We start from the raw sequence: 20,754 nt of genomic DNA, 5'->3' as shown, positions 1-20,754 counted from the left end.
CTTTCATAGTTAGGGTTAAATATGGATGTGTTTTAATAATATAGGTCAGGTCAAGTATAGGTCTATGCCGAGGTCAGGTTGAGTACGGATCATTAAAATTATATTGCATGAAAATGGATCATTATTGATTAAAGGGGTCAATATGAGTAAGATCATTTTCCACTCGACCCAAACTCAACTCATTCCACTCATCTGACATCCCTTGTCCTCATAATATTGTTACAGAACAAATGCCCTATGTTGCCGCAGTACTGAATAACGCAACATTCTATGGACCACAAATCATGGGCTTGCCGTTAGTCTTTGCACTTCTCCTCTCTCGTGAGTTTTGAGAAAATTTTTGTTTACTTTAGTTTGTAAACATAGTACTAAGCGAATACACGTGTGATTTAAGTGAATGGAGTGGAAGATATGGGTATGATATCGAGTGATTGCGATAATTAGAGAAATTGTACAGATGACGAACGAAAGTCATGACAAACAACGAGTACCTTCATAGTAGAGAGTAAGGCAACGTGAATCTTTGGCCATCCCTCTTAATGCACTGCACTGTTAGATACTTAGCACAATCTAATCGATCGGGTTTGTAGTCGTCTACACCCGGATCAGTGGGCATCTAGAGGGACCACTCCCACTCCCAGACGGTGATGACGATGGTGATAGCTGGGTTGAGTAGGACGAGAGCCGAAGGACGAGGATAACACTTTTGGAAAGACCGGACAGTGGGGTTTGGGACATGTGGGCAACCTTGTAGATGGATGGTATCGTTGTTGGAGTGATACAGTTAGTGAAATTTGGTACAGTCCAAAGTATAGGTCGCGAAAAGTATATAAATAAGAAGGAAATGAAGTTGCCTGGTTTTATCTTCCTACGTGCATTCTTTGAATTTTGTATGTCCTGGATTACTATTGGTCTAAATACGCCTCCGCTTGCTTAAAAATTGGAAAGAATTGGAAAACCACATTAGCCGTAGTGTACCGGGGGCATCACATATAGATATCCAAATTCTAATCTAAAAGGAAAACAATCATCGACTAATTCACTACTTTTTAACAACTAAAACCAAACATTCATTTAAAAAAGGATAGAAGCATTTATTATGTATTTAGACTAGTTCTCGTGTGTAAATGCAACTTCATTTTAAATGGTATGGTAAATTTAAATTGTAATTCATTTAGTAAAGATCATTTAGGATTAAGATGAGAACCATCATATACATAAAAATATAGGTTGAAATTGTACATTATGATGATAGCATTCCTAAATCAGTCTGAATCATATTGCCAATTAAGAAAAATGAGACAGAAGGTAGTTATACATGCGTGAAAAAAGAGAAAAGAAAAGAAAAGAAAAGAAAAGTAGAAGGTTACTCAATGAATGATATTACTCATAGCAAAAATAATTTTAAAAAGCAAAAAGTGTAGTCAATAGTGCTTTTGGCTTAAAAACGTTAACTTCTCATGACATCTAATGTAACCTTATCATCAACTCAATCCTCATGTTCACGTAGTGGAGAAGATAAGGTCAAGTTCATTTAAAATATGTACATGCATTATAGGCCATATATGTACTAAATTTTCAGAAGGATCTACAGAATTGGTGACAATAAACATTATATTTTTTGTACATAGCGATGGATATGGATATAGATATAAGATTTCACGAGTTAGATATAGCAAATGGCTATGGTTGTAAATGAAATAATTGGATAATTGTTACTAATCTACCTTAGTTATCGAACTTGAATTTAAATCTTCATCGTATCATCTTCATTCAAAATGCGTGATTGGTTCCAATCTATGAACATTGTTGCCGCTGGCAAAATGTGAGGTTACTACCATGTGTGCATTAAAATGCTGTTATAGCAGGCCATCAATAAGTCTCAATTCCTGGAGAGAAAATTCATAACATAAAAGGAAATTTACAAATTTAATATCTTCCTTTTGTTGTGTACGGATATTGAATTTTTGCCCATTGCCAAAAGGAGATATTAGCAGTAAGTAATTCTATGTTGTGATTTTCATCAAATAAGCATAACGGTAATGCTTGTCCTTAGGGAAAATTATCAAAAAAGTTATAACCTATTACACTTTTGTCAATTTGATCTAACCCTTTTAATTATACTAATTGAATTCTTAATTTTTTATGCTTTGTCAATTGAATTCATCCAATCAATTTTGGACAGAAATCGATGATATGGACATCGACCTTTTCTTTTTCATTTTTCTTTTCTTATGTTTTCCTTCTTTTCTTTTCTTTTTTAGTGGCCAGAGGGTTGTGGAGAATTCTTAATAATATTTTAATTTTTTCAAAATTTTTATATTATTGTGCCCAACCACCCTTGGCACCACAATTAAAAAGGTAAAGAGAAGAAAAGAAAAGGGCTAGTGCTTATATTAGTGATTTCCGGTCAAAATTGACCGAATAAACTCAAGTGGCAAAAACTTGAAAAGGTTGAAGACTCAATTAATAAATTGAAATATTTATAACTGAATTAATAAATTTTAATAGTTTGAAGACTTTTTTTATGATTTTCCCATCCTTATAATTTTCGATAGATCGGATCAGGAGGGGAAAAAGAAACACATTTTTTTTTTTTTTGTAATATTCGTCAACATATCAACATCCTTCAAGTTTTTTTTCGAAAATGGGGAGATTTTGGAAAGTTAGTACTTTTAATAAACTCATTTTCTTCTTTGCTACAAATACCATTATATTACTTTGAGTTGTTGGAAAGATAGACTATTTAGATATAAGTCCCATTAAAACCCCATAGACAAGCGATATAACATATTTGAATATGCACTCTCACATGCAGACCGTACTGAGAGTCACATGCAGACAATACTGAGAGTGACACGTGAATTGACAAACTAGGAACTGCAAATTCGAAATAAACATGTTGAGAGTGACGTGAATTGACAAATTAGGAACTGTAAATTCGAAATAAATCTGGGGCGGGGGAAGGAAAAGAAGAGAGGGAGAGGGAGAAAGAGAAGAAAGAAAAAGGAGGAGGTGCAGGGAATGGGACGTGAGGGAGGAGAGAAAAGAAAGAGAAAAAGGGGGTGAATGGGACTTGGCAGAAGAGGGGGAAGGAAACGTAAGGGAGCGAAAAAGAAGATAAAAAAGGATGCCACATTTTTTTGATTGGAATTGTACAAATGATCTGAATGGGAGACCGCTTGATTTGAACAAGGAATCTTATCACAACGGACCAAGCTCTTGACCATTCAGCCGACCCATTGATTCCTCAAGACAGTTGCCCTCGTTCCCAGGAGAACAGCCCAAAAAAAAAAAGAAGAAAAAATCTACCACTTGCCCCACTTCAACGCTAATAATATTCAAAGTCATCTTCGCAATCACCATGAAGGTCAGCCTTGTTTTCTTTCATATTTGCAACGAGGCGAAAGATACATGTGTTTGTATGCGACTAAAAGATATAAGTTAGCTCTCTAAACCTCGTCGAACAAGCATGTCCTCATCGTCGACCTCCATCATCAACCCAAGCCTTAGTGAGGAGCAATGGGTGAAGCACATTCGAGACGCCCTAAATCACGGGATTGATATTGAGACCCCGGTTTCCGTCCACTGTGTTAAAGAGACAAAACAAAGATTAAAAACACAGAACAAAGAAGATGATAGAAGCAAAGGAGCTGAGCAAAATGAAGATGATAAAAGAAGGGAAAGATGAGTTGCAACTACAACTGAACAAGGCAGCTGAATAAACCAAAGTAGAGCAAGATTGACCGAATGAACTCAAGTTTTTATGTTATTGTGCCCAACCACCCTCTCCGCCACAATAAAAAAAATAAAAAAATAAAAAAGGAAAAGAGAAGAAAAGAAAAGAAAAAGGCTAGTGCCTATATTAGTGATTTCCGCTCAAAATTGACCGAATGAACTCACGTGGCAAAAACTTAAAAAGGTTGAAGACTCAATTAATTCGCTTTCGGATAACTCAAGATTTGATATGTACACCAAGAGAAGAAGTTATGAAGTTTGCCTGAAGGCATCCATTGAAATATTTATAATTGAATTAATAAATTTTAATAGTTTGAAGACTTTTTTTATGATTTTTCCCATCCTTATAATTTTTCGATAGATCGGATTAGGAGGGGAAAAAGAAACACATTTTTTTTTTCGTAATACTCGTTAACTTATCAACATCCTTCAAGTTTTTTCGAAAATGGGGAGATTTTGGAAAGTTAGTACTCTTAATAAACTCATTTTCTTCTTTGCTACAAATACTGTTATATTACTTTGAGTTTTTGGAAAGATAGACTACTTAGATATAAGTCTCATTAAAACCCCCATAGACAAGCGATATAATATATTTGAATATCTATTCTCACATGCAGACTGTACTGAGGTCACATGCAGACAGTGCTGAGAGTGACACGTGAATTGACAAACTAGTGCAAATTCGAAATAAATATGGGGCTGGGGGGAAGGAAAAGAAGAGAGGGAGAGAGGGAGAAAGAGAGAGAGAAGGAAAGAAAAGGGAGGAGCTGCAGGGGATAGGAGGAGAGAAAAGAAAGAGAAAAAAGGGGGGTGGATGGGGACTTGGCAGAAGAGGGGGAAAGGAAACGTAAGGGAGTAAAAAAATAAGACAAAAAAGGATGCCACATTGATTGATGGGAATTGTACGAATGATCTGAATGGGAGACCACTGCAATTTGAACAAGGAATCTTATCACATCGGACCAAGCTCCTGACCATTCAAGCGACCCATTGATTCTTCAAGACTGGTTGCTCTCATTCCCTGGAGAACAGCCCCAAAAAAAAAAAAAAATCTACCACTTGCCCCACTTCAACGCTAATAATATTCAAAGTCAGCTTCGCAATCACCACGAAGCTCAGCCTTGTTTTCTTTCATATTTGCGACGAGGCGAAAGATACATGTGTTTGTATGCGACTTAAAGATATAAGTTAGCTCTCTAAACCTCGTCGAACAAGCATGTCCTCATCGTCGACCTCCATCATCAACTCAAGCCTTAGTGAGGAGCAATGGGTGAAGCACATCCGAGACGCCCTCAGTCACGGGATCGATATTGAGACCCCGGTTTCCGTCCACTGCGTGCCTGAATCTATCAGCTCCGCAAAGCCAGAGGCCTACGTCCCGCACCATGTTGCGCTGGGACCATACCACCACCTCCGGCCACAGCTCTACCACACGGAGCACCCCCGGCGGGCACAGGCAGCGCTGAAGCTCCCGGCATTCGATCGGACGGCTGGTTTGCTCCAAGCGGAGGAGGCGAAGATTCGCGCAAGCTACCAGCTGCACCTGGAAGTCGGCACGGACACTTTGAAATGGATCATGACCATCGACAGCTTGTTCTTGCTCGACCTACTGTACAGATACAAGTCACCCAATATCGGAATCAAGGAAGACTCAATTTGGGATGATGACCCAGACTCCACCGTCAAAGACGTGATGATGGTGGAGAATCAAATTCCGACCTTTGTGCTCAGGAAAATAATGTTGCAGACCGAGAATTCGATGAACGAAGTGAGAGAAAATGAAGAAGATGAGTCCATAGATGGGAAGCTTGGGGAGATGTTGACGATGTTCTGCAGAGGGATATCACCTCTCCGACTGGAAATGTGCTTTCCGTCTGAAGCCATTCAGCGTAAGCATTTGCTCGATCTCCTTTACAATCTCATCTTGGGAACAACAGGCCCAGAAGCAGCACAGACGAAGAAGAATGAGCTTAGAAGTTAGTTCTCATTCCCCATGCCATGCGTTAGATGATAGGCCTCTTTCCTTCTTCTTTTGTTGTATCCAAACATTAGAAATGTGAATAAAAGTACCTTTTTATCAACAGGTGCAAGGTTTTGCCGTCTGATAGACATGGCATCGACACAAGCATCAAAAGTCACTAAGGCATGGAACAAGTTATCGAAATGCTCGTTCATGAAGAAGCTGAAAGTGCATATGAAAGTGGAGCTCATCTTCAAGATAATTCAATTGGCAATGCAATTGATTCCCAGATGCTCCGAGTACCTTTCAAATGACCCTTTTCAAGAAATCGTTATGATCCCCACAGCGTCAAAGCTCTGCAGCGTCGGGATCAAACTAAGCTTGGCCACAGGAGGTATCAAAACCATTGCGTTCGATAAGAAAACCGCTACCTTGAAGCTCCCTCATATCGATCTGGATGCTACCACCGAAGTCCTGCTGCGAAACCTCGTGGCCTACGAAATGATATCGCAGAGGGCTCCTTAATTCTGACACGATACACTGAGTTAATGTACGGCATTATCGACACCTCCGAGGATTTGAAGTTGCTGAGGGAAGCGTCCATTGTCTTGAACCGCCTGAACAGCGACAACAAGGTCGTGGAGCTCTTCAATGGAGTGATCAAATCCATAGGTTCCAAAAGCACTGCGTCAGAGCTGGACAAGACGATTCGAGACGTCAACGAGTACTACAACAGCACTCGAAAGGTCAAGGCTTATAATCTCATGAGGAAGTACGTCTACTCTTCTTGGAAGTTTCTCACTGTGGTCGCCACCGTCGTGCTCATTTTGCTCATGGTTCTGGAGACATCTTGCTCTATATTGAGTTGTCGTCGGTTATTCACACGGCATGAGCATTTGTATCATTCATTGTGATATCCCAAAATTTGGCCCTATTTCGAAATATATGAAATGGTCATTTTACTCTGAATTGATTACTCACGAGTTAACTAATCTATTAGGTGAAACCGTATAGGGTTAAAATGTGACAGACTAGAGAATTTAATTAGAGATAAATCGCTTGACCATAAAGATTGGCAAGGGTCAATACTATGCTGTTATAAATCAATTAATGAATGGATATAAATTGATTCAACGAAAGTACGTAGTCGGTTTGTGGGTGATTGTGCATGATTACGATATTCGTGCAATGAACCGATTTTCTATTGATATTATATTTATGGTACGTAATTGAACTCTCACGATTACATGACACCGAAGGTCGTCCACGATTTGAAGAGGTACAAATATGGATCGAGAATTATCAACCGCTAGTCAATCATGCGAGAACCCCTAAAAGCCACCCATTAATTTATGTCGTACCCAAGGTCGCGTTCGATTGATTTTTAACCATGAAATTTAATTCGATTTCTCATATCGAACTTTTGAGGGTTTCGAGGATAAATTATTGGACGTTGCATCATCGTTTGTCAAATCCATGGCAAGTTTGGAATTTTCGGAAAAATGAATTATCGGACGGAAAATTGGAAGTCAAAAAGGAAAAATCAAACCCAATGGCAAGGTTGAAATTTTTGGACCAAAAAGGCTTGTATTCAAGAAATTGGAAATAAAATGAAATTGACAAATTGGAAATAAAAAGTAATTGAGGGGACAAATTGTTAGGTTGAGAGGAAATTGTGGAGAGTGAGTGAAGGGGAAATCATGAAGATTTTAGAGAAAATTCTTCTTATTTTCTCTCTCTCTCACTTCCCCCACTTCCTATCCCCTTGCTCAGCCGAACTCATCCCCCACACTTTCTCCATTTGTTTTTATTTTTTCAACTTCTCATTCTTGTTTTTCTTCCCTCATTTGCCGCAAGTCACGCCATTCCTCACCACCATGTGTTGCCGCCATTGTTCACCGCTTGACTACCCCACCGCCATCACCGAACCACCACCACCACCATGAGCCACCATCCTTGCCACGGCCCGCTCCCCGCCACTAGCCACCATTGCTGGTTCACCACCGCCCAAGCCAAGCTTGGCCGTGGGTTTTGAGGAGCCACCGCCACCGTCGAGTTTTTGTTCAAGTCACGAGCCTCATGTTTTGGTCGCCATTGGACCACCGTCACCGTGCTCGCCATCATTGAAAGAATTAGGGTGTTAATTATGTTTGAGGTGGTTAGTTTAATATTAATGACGTTTAATATTAGCTAATGTTGGTTTAAACTTAATTGCGATTAAAGATGGTTTAGATTAAATTGAAGTGCGATTAATTTAAATAGTTACAATTATATTAATTAATCGTGGTTAGATTAAATAATTGAGTTTAGTTTAATTAATCATGATTTATTTAACGAATCATAATTTATTTATATTTAATTAATCGTAATTATGTTATTTAACCATGATTAGTTTTAATTAAGTATAGTTAGGTTAATTAATTGGGATTAGCCTAATTAATCGCAATTAGCTTAATTAATCGCGATTAGTGTAATTAATGACAGATTAGCCGTTAAGTAAAATTGTATGCCCGTTTTCTGGATGAATTTGTGCTTAATTTTGATCGTTTGAGCATTATGATGCTATGTTATTGATTGTCCAATTATAGATTTTATTTATTACATAAAAAAAGGTTTAAGGATAAGAAAATAGAAAATTTTGATGTGTCAGGTTTGGACGCCGAATTTTACGTGCTTAATAAAATAATAGGGTTTAAAAAAAAAGTGTGCAAAATTTGACAGATTGATTTTAAATAACTCACAACTTTACTAGCGTGGAGAATTGAAAAAACTCGTCATTATTGTCTTCTTTTTTATCACTATGCAATTATTGATCAACATAGAGAACATTGGATAAATATTTTTCTATCTTTTCAATAACAGAAAAAAAAATCATTTTTCAACCGAAAAAAACATGTATTAAATTGAAAAGTAAAAAATAAAATTAAAAGATCGTTATAAGTTTCTCACATGAAGTGTAAGAATGAGGTTGATTATTGATAATAAGGACAATTAAGTTATTTTACCAAGTGCACTATCTTAACAGAATGCTAATAGTCAATTTCTTCGTTTTGCCTTTTTGTCATCTTTCTTGGTCAATTTTACCTTTTTTCCTCTTTTCTTTACAATTAGGAAAATAAGTTTATAAGGGTTAATTAGAAAACACAAAAGTAAGACAAATGACACTTTGGCATAGCTATATAATTATACAAATTCTAATCTAGAAAGAAAGCAATCATTGACTATTTCAATATTTTTTAATAACTAAAACCAAACATTTATTTAAAAAGGATTTAAGAATTTAATATGTGTTTAGACTAGTTCTCATGTGTGCATGCAACTTCATTTAAAATGATATGGTAAATTATATTTGCTATTTTATTTAGTAAAGATTATTTGGGATTAAGATTAGGGCCATCATATACATAAGATAAAATAAAAAAGGTTGAAAGTGTACATAATGACGATAGCATTCCTAGATCATTCTAAATCATATTGGCAATAAAGAAAAATGATATCGATGGCAGTTATATATGCATGAAAAGAAAAAAAAAAGTAGAAGTTTACTCAATGAATGATATTGCTTATAGCAAGCATAATTTTAAAAAGCAAAAAGTGTGATAAATAGTGCTTTTGACATTAAAATGTTGAACTTGGCATGACATCTAATGTAACCTTATCATCAACTCAATCCTCGCGTTGATGTAGTGGAGAAGATAAGGTCAAGTTCATGTAAAATATGTACATGCAATAGAGGCCATATATGTAGTAAATTTTCGCAAGGATCTACAGTATCGGCGATAATAGACATAATATTTTTTTATGCAAAGAGATAGATATGGAAAGTCTAGGAAACTTGGGATCCCAAAACTTAGCACAATGGGACACTTAAGTGTTAAAAGTTAGGAAAGTGATACTTATGTTTCAAAATCGGAGCAAAATGGATCAATTAAGTGTCAATGGCGAGAAAATCCGACCAAAATACTAACGTGGCAATTTTCCAACGAGCCAAGTGTAAAACGACGTTGTTTTGCACACTGATGTAGTTAGACAAGTGCAAAAACAATATTGTTTTACTGCTGACGTGGGTAAATAATTAATATAAAATTAATTAAATTAAATCAACCCTTGCCACCGCCGCCTCCCCGCTGTCGTCGGGAAGGTGGGGGAAGGGTCAGCCGGGGTTGTCGAGCCTTGGCCAGGGGCCGGCAACCCCAGCCGATCAGTGGCAAGGTCACAGCTCTCCCCCAGATCTGGCGTGGGTCACCGGCCCTCACCTGATCAAGCTAAGGGCCATCACCTGCTGGGGGGTCGACCCGGCTAGTGATGGCTCTAGGGAAAGGCCGTGACTCTCGCCACAGATTTATGCAAGGGCACGCAGGCCCTTGCTATCAGATCCACTAGGGTCGTCGGCCTCTGGCCAAGGCTCGACGACCTTGGCCAACCCTTCCCCACCTTTCTAGCAACAACAGGGCAGCGGCGGTAGTTTAGGTTGAGCTCTCAACCGCCAGCTACTGTTCATCTTCCTCCTTCCCTTTAAAAAAAAAAAAAAAAGATTTGATTTAATTAATTTTTATATTAAAATTCGAATTGTGCAAAAACAACGTCGTTTGTGTGTTTCTTTACTAAGTTAGCTTTTCAACGAGCTACGTAAGTAAGTAAAATTAATAAAAAATTGCCACGTAACATTTCCGGCGAGGTTCACCGAATGTGACACTCAATTGTTTCATTTTTTTTAAAAAAAGTGACACTTAAATGTCACTTTTATAACTTTTGGCATTTAAGTATCTATTTGTGCCAAGTTTTGATATTTAAGGTGTTCTTTTACCTAGATATGATTATAGATATAATTCTAGGAGTTAGACATAGCAAATAGCTATGGTCATAAATTAAATAATCAGATAATTGTTACCAATCTACCTTAGTTATCGAACTTAAATTTAAATCCTCCTCGTATCATATTCATTCCAAATGTATGATTGATTCCAATCTATGGACGTTTTTGCCGCTGGCAAAATATGGTGGTATTATCATGTGTCCATTAATATAGCAGGCCATCAATAAGTCTCAATGCTTGGAGAGCAAATTTGTAAACATCAAAGGAAATTTACAAATTTAGTATCTTCCTTTTGTTGTGTCCGTGTGTTGAAGTTTTTGCCATTGCCAGAGAGATATTAGCATTAAGTAATTCTATGTGGTAATTTTCATCAAATAAGCATAACAGATAATGCTCATCCTTAGATCATATTTAGACTGCTGTGTGTGTGATGTCATTTGATTATATCCCAAATGCATAAATGTGTTGTGACAGGGAAGTTACTTTAAATGAGATGAATTCACTGGACTTGGAATATCTATCTTTTTTTCTCAAATTAAAAACACGATACGTGATAATTAAAGATTTTTTTTTTTTTTTTTTCCTAAATAGGAAACATTTTCTTTGTGGACTTCCCTTAACATCAAAATAAAAGGGTTTTTTTTCTGGCCGTGGTGACTCGCTAGGTAGGCTCCTGCCTTTGAAGAGAAATGTCGGTGTTCGAAGCCCAGCAACGAGTTGCGGGGACGTGGTAAACCATTAGGTATATTACACGTGGCGCCCTGGTGGTGGGTCATGGCTAGCGTCACCTGGAGGTTTACGTGGCGGCTGTCGGCCAAAGCGGTTCCTCCGGCACAAAAAGAAAAAACAAAACAAAACAAAACAAAACAAAATAAAACAAAACAAAAGGGTTTTGTCGGGATCGGAATCTAAACATCCTGATGATCTTCGAATGAAAAAGAAAAAGAAGGTAAACCCCATCCGTCAATCGTAAAGCATTTAAGTTTCCGTGCCTAATGATAATGTTTTTAAGAGCCACGAAAAAGCGTAAGAAACTATGATCTGGAGTCGGAGCACATTCTTCGATAATTAATTGGACTTTCGATAAAATTGAATTCATCACAATTCTTTATTCCCTTTTAGTATTTGCTATACAATAACAGGACTAGAGACTCTCAAACCATCTGCCTAACTTTCTTGGTTTTTTCCTCACCTAATTAGCGCAGCACTATCAAGTTCGTTACCACATTTCTACAGGCACGTGCACGTCATGCGTCATGCGTCATGTTTTTATGTAAGTTCCTTCGTCTCGCGTCCTTTTCCCTCCTGTCCAAATTGCCTTCTTTGTCTCTTTTGGATCTGGTTCTATGTCCCTTCCACAACATATCTACCATGCCAATATCAAACAACTTCTCGATATTCTCGTACTTAGATTACTACCACGGGGCATTATAACGTTGTGCGAGACACTGGGAATACCATAAAAGTGTCATTTTTAAATAAACAATTTGAATAATACGCATGTAATTTCGGTGTATGTTAGCTTACACCATGACATGCTCAAATAGGAGAATTACCTAATTAATTTTAAATCTATTGTATGAATGTGAATTCAATTTTAAACTTTCAATTTTTGACAAATTAATCCTAAATCTTTGCTCAAAATTCCAATATAATCTTCGGATCAATTTTCTTTCCAAATTGCTAACATGATTGTCTAATCATATTTGGTTGTTCTACTAGCACATGGCTATATTATCAATTTCTAGCAAAAATTAACCAAAAAGACTATATTGGGATTAAGAAAATGTTTAAGACTAAAACAAGAAAATTTAAAAATTTAGTATCGAATTGACATACATATAATAGATTTAGGGCTTATCAAACTCCTTGAATATAATACTAAAGTCTCTCCTACTTTAAGACTATGATGTGTACAAAAGATTCAAAAAAAGAAAAGGCTCTCCTTTAGAAGGCAAAGAGAAGTTATTCAAATTCAAACATAACTAGTACGGATACGATGAACCGAAAGATCCATACATGAACAGGAACCGAGGCGCAAAAAGCCTATTATATCCCACTAAGCTGGTATAAATTACTATACCTCGACCCGACCATTCTCTCAAAATCCATGGCGGGGCAGCAGTGACGAGCTTGCTCATGACGATTAATAGCCATGGTGCAAATCAAATGTTTTTGCCACGGGTGGGTATGGAACTTCTATGGTAGCGCTCAAGGGAGTCACCGACGTTGGTCGCCCATTACCACCATTTTACTGATTGAAAAGCTAAAATCGTAACGAAACATGTTTACGAGAAAGTGAAATGAGAAGAGATAGGCATGAGAAACACGAGTATATGGCCTGTTTTGCGAGGAAAATCAGTTTAAAATGTTTACAAGGAGGGGTTTCGAATAGTTTGCATCTTGTAAAGATACTTCTGTAAATCTTTCCGCCCTTTTCCAACTAATTATCTAATGGATAACGCAAGTTGCTAGTTAGTTATCAAACTAGCTACGAGATGAAAAGAGTAAACTTTTTTTTAAAAATGAAGATGTAAATAGAGCCAATGTGTGTATATCTATACACACGTATACAAATATCTAACATAGGACACAGATTGCATTTATGAGCATGCTTATTGTCGAACAATATCAGGCTTAGCCAACAGCATCGTGATTCTAGTGATTTTATTAGCGGTTAGTGTAGGGTCGTTCCTGGGCCACTGAAGCCCGATTTCCGGCCATTTTCAGCCCGGGAACGAACTGGACGTCCACCGCGCAGACCGCTTTCTTGATCCAATTTATTCGCAGCCACAAGCAAACCCAATCATGCCATTCACCTTTCTATCTCCCTATTGGATTTACATGTCGGCCGAACATTAATTTCAGGGCATATCAATATCGAGTCAAGTGGTCAGGCTAGCACCAAATTTGCCTGATCCATATGATACATTAGGAAGGATTTATGATGATCTTGGCAATGACAAAAAAAGCAGTGGACTTTTACATGATTGCTGCACATCTTAAGCCAAAAGATTCTTCAATGTGGAAGTGTCTCTTCACCCGGTCCTTGTAAGCTTTTGGTCGTCACTATTTTCATCAATTCATTGCATAGTAGGGCTTGTACCTGGTCAGTATACTTATGTATATGAGTACATCTGTTGAAGTTCTTTGCTGATGCTGGGATGGATACTTAGACTTAAATATTTTTAGACTAACTAGGCGTTATGGGCAACATTTGAGTTTCCTTTCAAAAAAAAGATAATATATTGATTTGTAAAATATTATTAAAATTTGGGGTAACTTTGCATGCTGGTATTTATAAGCTTTTGAAGATTTTGGGTGTCGAAAGCCCAAAAAAAAAAAAAAAAGTTGCATATCTAGTGTTAAAACTAAAAACAATGCAATAAATTAAAGGCCAGCAAAAACGCAATTAATTATTGGAGTGGCAATCTTTCCAAGCTCGGGATTCAAAAGATTGGTAGGGGAATGTTTTACCGTAGAGGTAAGTAATGCGGTGGAAGGGGTGGTTAAAGTGAAGACAATGGTGTTGGCTCGACTAGTGCAGCCATTGGTGAGAAGTCAACTAGGTGAAAATATTGTCATTCAAAAAGGCTGAATACAATTTTTTTTCTTGGTATCAAATTTTGATGTACGTTTGAAAGTTCTTATGACGTGATTTGATTTGACGCCTCATGTTCCTAGTGACTTTGAGAACAATCGACCTCTCGTTATCTATAAATCTGTGTGCCTTTAGGGTCTCTGTGGTAATTTTTGCTTTAATTGTGGTGTTATTGATTTCCTGCTCTTACGTACCGAGAGAACAAGGAAACAATGGTCGGCAAGGTATTGCCTCTCTAAAGCCATCACAGCAAACCCAAAAGATGTTTCTCTCTTTGTTTCACCAAGCATCACTGCATTCAAACCTTGGAGATTATCAAAAGGCTGCGGAGTTGTTTGAACAGATACATAAGATAAATCCCGAGGATGTTGAAGCTCTCAGGCATCGGGGCAAAGGTTTCTAACTTGTCTCGGATGAGACATTTCTCATAAGATAAATTCTTGATTCATGTGCTTGGAAATAGACTTGTTAATTGTAATGAACCTTGTCGGTTATTAAAATAATAGGTATTTTAGTATCTATCTTTTGGGCTTGGATTTTGTTTGGTTAATTTGTATGGTTGTTTTTACTGTCCGGTGCTAATTTGATGGTTTATGTACTTTATGATAGTCAGGCTTCCTGGGCTGTATTTACATGGTCATGGATGGTTAGTTTGTGCATTGGTGTGCATCTTGTGCATGCATCTTGTGCAGGTTGGAGTAGAAAACTTATATCTTGTTAATTCAAGGGCAATTGCTACTTTCTACTCGAGGGTGAGGATAGGTTGTATGTGTAAGGTACTTTTCAAAATATCATGCGAGTTGCGTGAGTTGCACATGAGTTGCATGATATGCAAGTCTGATGTTTGCAATAGTTGGTCCAGGATCTAAACATTTCATCATTTCATTGAGGAGATTAGTTCGTGGTGAAGACTAAACTCAAAAAGTTTTTGGTACAACCATCATATAAGGAAACTGTTTCTGGGATATATGTATGGTTCGATTAGAGTGGGGATCTAGTTTTCTGTACATTTTGCTTCACATTCTGCTGATTTCCTTTACTCATGAATTTAATACCAGATGTTATAATTGAAGAGGTCTCCTAGTAGGTTTTTCTCACACTATCTGGTTGTTTCTTGAAGCTTGGAGAAGCATTTGCAGTAGATATAGTCACTTGCTAGTGTTTCCCATGGGATGATAGTTTGTTGGTCAATGACCATCTTGTTTCGATCCATTGAGAGTCACTGTTGACGTCGATTCTTCTTCCTAGAAAGCATTCTATTTTCTTTAGACAAATATCTAGACAGTGTTTATGAACACTTTTGTTTAAGCTTTAATTTGTTCACCAAATAAGTCTTGACCAAATTGTTGATTTTTGAGCAAATTTTATGGTGGGACAATGGCCATAGATTACAAGATGAAGTAAGCGTCAGATAGTGCCACTCCATGTATGATTACAATTACGATGAATAATTATTTATCAACTTTTGTTTATTTTATGCCTTCGATAAAATCTGTTATGGACACGGTGTCTCCCTAATATTCTGTGAGGTTGTGCTTTTGGGGAACATTGTTCTTATGTAGACATATGTTTTTCTAGAAATGTAATAGTTTCTTACTTTACTTTTCAGTTGTACCTTAGATGTGGCCAGCTTGAGCATGCTATCAGCATTTTGGTTGAATATGTAAACAGTTATCCATCGAAGCCGATTTGAGGGTGGTTGATCTCGCTAGCCACGATATACATGGAAAATAATGCATATGATAAAGCTATTCAGCTTTTTCATTCTCACAGCCAGAAAAAGCCACTCCCTGCAAATTTGGTTATGAAAGAAGGAATTTGTCATCTTCATCTCGGAAATTCAGAGAAAGCAGAGGTGCAATGGCTATTGCTTTTTTTTTTTTTTTTTTTTTGCTAATTTTGTTGTCTATCTTTTGATAATCCTATTGCAGTTGCGGGGTTTGCTATCTCTACAACAGATGCTCATTTCTTGCTTACATTAATGCCAAAGGCCTGTGTTGATCAAATGTTATCATTGTGCTTGTTGTAATACTGTGTCGTCTATGATATTCAAAATATTCGAGTTCTCTCATGCTTTGTCCGTTCCACTGCCTTTTTGACTTGCGCTTCTACCATTTAATTGAGTTATTCTTGGAGCATGTTGACGCCGTTGTTTGCAGTATTCAAACATCCTTGGACCTAATGGATTTAAAGTTGGTCTGATATAAGCCTGATAACGGCGCTTAAAGATGATGGATTGGATGCTGTCATTTTTGTACTTTGGGACTTGGCAGAAGAGGGGGGAAGGAAACGTGAGGGAGGGAAAGAAGAAGACAAAAAGAGATGTCACATTAATTGATGGAAATTGTACGGATGATCTGAATGAGAGACCGCTGTAGGGGGCTGCAGGGGATGGCGAGAGGGAGGAGAGAAAAGAAAGATAAAAAAGGAGGGTGGATGGGATGGGATGGGACTGGGCAGAAGGGGTGGGGGGCTGCAGGGGATGGCGAGAGGGAGGAGAGAAAAGAAAGATAAAAAGGAGGGTGGATGGGATGGGACTTGGCAGAAGAGGAGGGACGGAAACGTGAGGGAGAAAGAGGAGAGAGAGAAGAAGAAGACAAAAAGAGGATCACATTAATTGATGGAAATTGTACCGATGATCTGTTTGGGAGATCGCTGTGATTTGAACAAGGAATCTTACCACATAGGAGCAAGCTCTAGCCCATGAGTCGACCCCTTGATTCTTCAAGACAGAATCAAGACAGTTGCTCTCATGTCCAGGAGAACACCCAAAAAAAAAAAAATCAACCACTTGCCCTACTTCAACGCAAATAATATTTAAAGTCATCTTCGCAATCACCACGAAGCTCAGCCTTGTTTTCTTTCATATTTGCAACGAGGCGAAAGATACGTGTGTTTGTATGGGACTAAAAGATATAAGTTAGCTCTCTAAACCTCGTCGAACAAGCATGTCCTCATCGTCGACCTCCATCATCAGCCCAAGCCTTAGTGAGGAGCAATGGGTGAAGCACATCCGAGACGCTCTACATCACGGGATCGATATTGAGACCCCGGTTTCCGTCCATTGCGTGCCTGAATCTATCAGCTCCGCAAAGCCGGAGGCCTACGTCCCGCACCATGTTGCGCTGGGACCATACCACCACCTCCGGCCAAAGCTCTACCACACGGAGCACCCCAAGCTGGCCGCAGCCCGGCGGGCACAGGCAGCGCTGAAGCTCCCGGCATTCGATCGGACGGCTGGTTTGCTCCAAGCGGAGGAGGCGAAGATTCGCGCAAGCTACCAGCTGCACCTGGAAGTCGGCACGGACACTCTGAAATGGATCATGACCATCGACAGTTTGTTCTTGCTCGACCTACTGTACAGATACAAGTTACCCAATATCGGAATCAAGGAAGACTCAATTTGGGATGATGACCCAGACTCCACCGTCAAAGACGTGATGATGGTGGAGAATCAAATTCCGACCTTTGTGCTCAGGAAAATAATGTTGCAGACCGAGAATTCGATGAACGAAGTGAGAGAAAACGAAGAAGATGAGTCCATAGATAGGAAGCTTGGGGAGATGTTGACGAGGTTCTGCAAAGGGATATCACCTCTCGGGCTGGGAAAGTGCTCGTCGTCTGAAGCCATTCAGCGTAAGCATTTGCTCGATCTCCTTTACAATCTCATCTTGGGAACAACAGGCCCAGAAGCAGCACAGACGAAGAAGAATGAGCTTAGAAGTTAGTTCTCATTCCCCATGCCTTGCGTTTGATGATATGGTCTCTTTCCTTCTTCTTTTGTTGTATCCAAACATTAGAAAAGTGAATAAAAGTACCTTTTTATCAACAGGTGCAAGGTTTAGCCGTCTGATAGACATGTCATCGACGCAAACATCAAAAGTCACTGAGGCATGGAACGAGTTATCAAAATGCTCGTTCATGAAGAAGCTAAAAGTGCTGATCAAGCTCTTCTTCAACGTGGTATCGACACCAGCATCAATAGTCACTGCAGCATGGAACGAGTTATCAAAATGCTCTTTCATGAAGAAGCTGAAAGTGTCGATCAAGCTCTTCTTCAACATGATATCGATACCAGCATCAATAGTCACTGCAGCATGGAACGAGTTATCGAAATTCTCTTTCATGAAGGATCTGAAAGAGCGAATGGAGCTTATCTTCAAGATAATTCAATTGCCAAGGCAATTGATTCCCAGATGCTCCGAGTACCTTTCAAATGACCCTTTTCAAGAAATCGTTATGATCCCCACAGCGTCAAAGCTCCGCAGCGTCGGGATCAAACTAAGCTTGGCCACAGGAGGTATCAAAACCATTGCGTTCGATAAGAAAACCGCTACCTTGAAGCTCCCTCATATCGATCTGGATGCTACCACCGAAGTCTTGCTGCGAAACCTCGTGGCCTACGAAATGATATCGCAGAGGGGCTCCTTAATTCTGACACGATACACTGAGTTAATGTACGACATTATCGACACCTCCGAGGATTTGAAGTTGCTGAGGGAAGCGTCCATTGTCTTGAACCGCCTGAACAGCGACAACAAGGTCGTGGAGCTCTTCAATGGAGTGATCAAATCCATAGGTTCCAAAAGCACTGCATCAGAGCTGGACGAGACAATTCGAGACGTCAACGAGTACTACAACAACACTCGAAAGGTCAAGGCTTATAATCTCATGAGGAAGTACATCTACTCTTCTTGGAAGTTTCTCACTGTGGTCGCCACCGTCGTGCTCATTTTGCTCATGGTTCTGGACACATCTTGCTCTATATTAAGTTGTCCTCGGTTGGCATAAGCATTTGTATCGTTCATTGTGATATCCCAAAATTTGGCTTTATTTCGAAATATATGAAATGGTCATTTTATTTTGAATTGATTACTCACGAGTTAACTAATCTATTGGATGAAACCGTATAGGGTTAAAATATGAAAGACTAGAGAATTTAATTAGAGATAAATCACTTGACCATAAAGATTGGCAATGGTCAATACTACACTGTTATAAATCAATTAACGAATAGATATAAATCGATTCAACGGAAGTACGTAGTCGGATTGTGGGTGATTGTGCATGATTACGATATTCGTGCAATGAACTAATTTTCTATTGATATTATATTTATGGTACGTAATTGAACTCTTACGATTATATGACACCGAAGGTTGTCCACAATTTGAAGAGGTACAAATATGAATTGAGAATTATCAACCCGAGTCAATCTCGCGAGAACCCCTAAAAGCCACCCATTAATTTATGTCGTACCCAAGGTCGCGTTCGATTGATTTTTAACCATGAAATTTAATTCGATTTCTCATATCGAACTTTCGAGGGTTTCGAGGATAAATTATTGGACGTTGCATCATCGTTTGTCAAATCCATGGCAAGTTCGGAATTTTCGGAAAATTGAATTATCGGACGGAAAATTGGAAGTCGAAAAGGAAAAATCGAACCCAATGGCAAGGTTGAAATTTTTGGACCAAAAAGGCTTGTATTCAAGAAATTGGAAATAAAATGAAATTGACAAATTGGAAATAAAAAGTAATTGAGGGGACAAATTGTTAGGTTGAGAGGAAATTGTGGAGAGTGAGTGAAGGGGAAATCATGAAGATTTTAGAGAAAATTCTTCTTATTTTCTCTCTCTCACTTCCCCCACTTCCTATCCCCTTGCTCAGCCGAACTCATCCCCCACACTTTCTCCATTTGTTTTTATTTTTTTTCAACTTCTCATTCTTGTTTTTCTTCCCTCATTTGCCGCAAGTCACGCCATTCCTCACCACCATGTGTTGCCGCCATTGTCCACCGCTTGACTACCCCACCGCCATCACCGAACCACCACCACCACCATGAGCCACCATCCTTGCCACGGCCCGCTCCCCGCCGCTAGCCACCATTGCTGGTTCACCACCGCCCAAGCCAAGCTTGGCCGTGGGTTTTGAGGAGCTGCCACCGACACCGTCGAGTTTTTGTTCAAGTCGCGAGCCTCATGTTTTGGTCGCCATTGGACCACCGTCACCGTGCTCGCCATCATTGAAAGAATTAGGGTGTTAATTACGTTTGGGGTGGTTAGTTTAATATTAATGACGTTTAATATTAGCTAATGTTGGTTTAAACTTAATTGCGATTAAAGATGGTTTAGATTAAATTGAAGTGCGATTAATTTAAATAATTACAATTATATTAATTAATCGTGGTTAGATTAATTAATCGAGTTTAGTTTAATTAATTATGATTTATTTAACGAATCATAATTTATTTATTTATATTTAATTAATCGTAATTATTTTATTTAACCATGATTAATTTTAATTAAGTATAGTTAGGTTAAGTAATTGGGATTAGCCTAATTAATCGCAATTAGCTTAATTAATCGCGATTAGTGTAATTAATGACATATTAGCCGTTAAGTTGTATGCCCGTTTTTCTGGATGAATTTGTGCTTAATTTTGATCGTTTGAGCATTATGATGCTATGTTATTGATTGTCCAATTATAGATTTTATTTATTACATCAAAAAAAAGAAAGGTTTAAGGATAAGAAAATAGAAAATTTTGATGTGTCAGGTTTGGACACCGAATTTTACGTGCTTAATAAAATAATAGGGTTTAAAAAAAAAGTTGTGCAAAGTTTGACAGATTGGTTTTA

General features: G+C 38.3%; 2 protein-coding genes across 2 annotated transcripts; both read left to right on the top strand.

The window, feature by feature from the left end:
• The first annotated feature begins 4,954 nt into the window (after nt 1-4,954).
• On the top strand, nt 4,955-6,223 carry LOC120295986 (putative UPF0481 protein At3g02645). Its single transcript, XM_039317627.1, has 2 exons — nt 4,955-5,714; nt 5,823-6,223. The coding sequence occupies exons 1-2, from the start codon at nt 4,955-4,957 to the stop codon at nt 6,221-6,223; spliced, it is 1,161 nt and encodes a 386-aa protein (XP_039173561.1).
• Nucleotides 6,224-17,063: 10,840 nt separating this feature from the next.
• LOC120295985 (putative UPF0481 protein At3g02645) lies at nt 17,064-18,906 on the top strand. The gene is made up of 2 exons (XM_039317626.1): nt 17,064-17,838; nt 17,948-18,906. Exons 1-2 carry the CDS (start codon nt 17,064-17,066, stop codon nt 18,904-18,906), a joined length of 1,734 nt encoding a protein of 577 aa, XP_039173560.1.
• Nucleotides 18,907-20,754: the final 1,848 nt, after the last annotated feature.

The sequence above is a fragment of the Eucalyptus grandis genome, chromosome 7, assembly GCF_016545825.1.
Source record: "Eucalyptus grandis isolate ANBG69807.140 chromosome 7, ASM1654582v1, whole genome shotgun sequence".
NCBI classification, from domain to species: domain Eukaryota; kingdom Viridiplantae; phylum Streptophyta; class Magnoliopsida; order Myrtales; family Myrtaceae; genus Eucalyptus; species Eucalyptus grandis.
The sequence above is the reverse complement of the archived record's forward strand: the minus strand, read 5'-3'. Positions and strand labels throughout refer to the sequence as shown.

What these genes read in the sequence shown, in the direction of transcription:
- LOC120295986 (XM_039317627.1), top strand. Translation starts at nt 4,955, where the DNA reads ATGTCCTCATCGTCGACCTCCATCATCAACTCAAGCCTTAGTGAGGAG. An exon ending in GAAGAAGAATGAGCTTAGAA is followed by an intron (nt 5,715 to 5,822) that starts GTTAGTTCTCAT and finishes TTTTATCAACAG; the next exon opens with GTGCAAGGTTTTGCCGTCTG.
- LOC120295985 (XM_039317626.1), top strand. Translation starts at nt 17,064, where the DNA reads ATGTCCTCATCGTCGACCTCCATCATCAGCCCAAGCCTTAGTGAGGAG. An exon ending in GAAGAAGAATGAGCTTAGAA is followed by an intron (nt 17,839 to 17,947) that starts GTTAGTTCTCAT and finishes TTTTATCAACAG; the next exon opens with GTGCAAGGTTTAGCCGTCTG.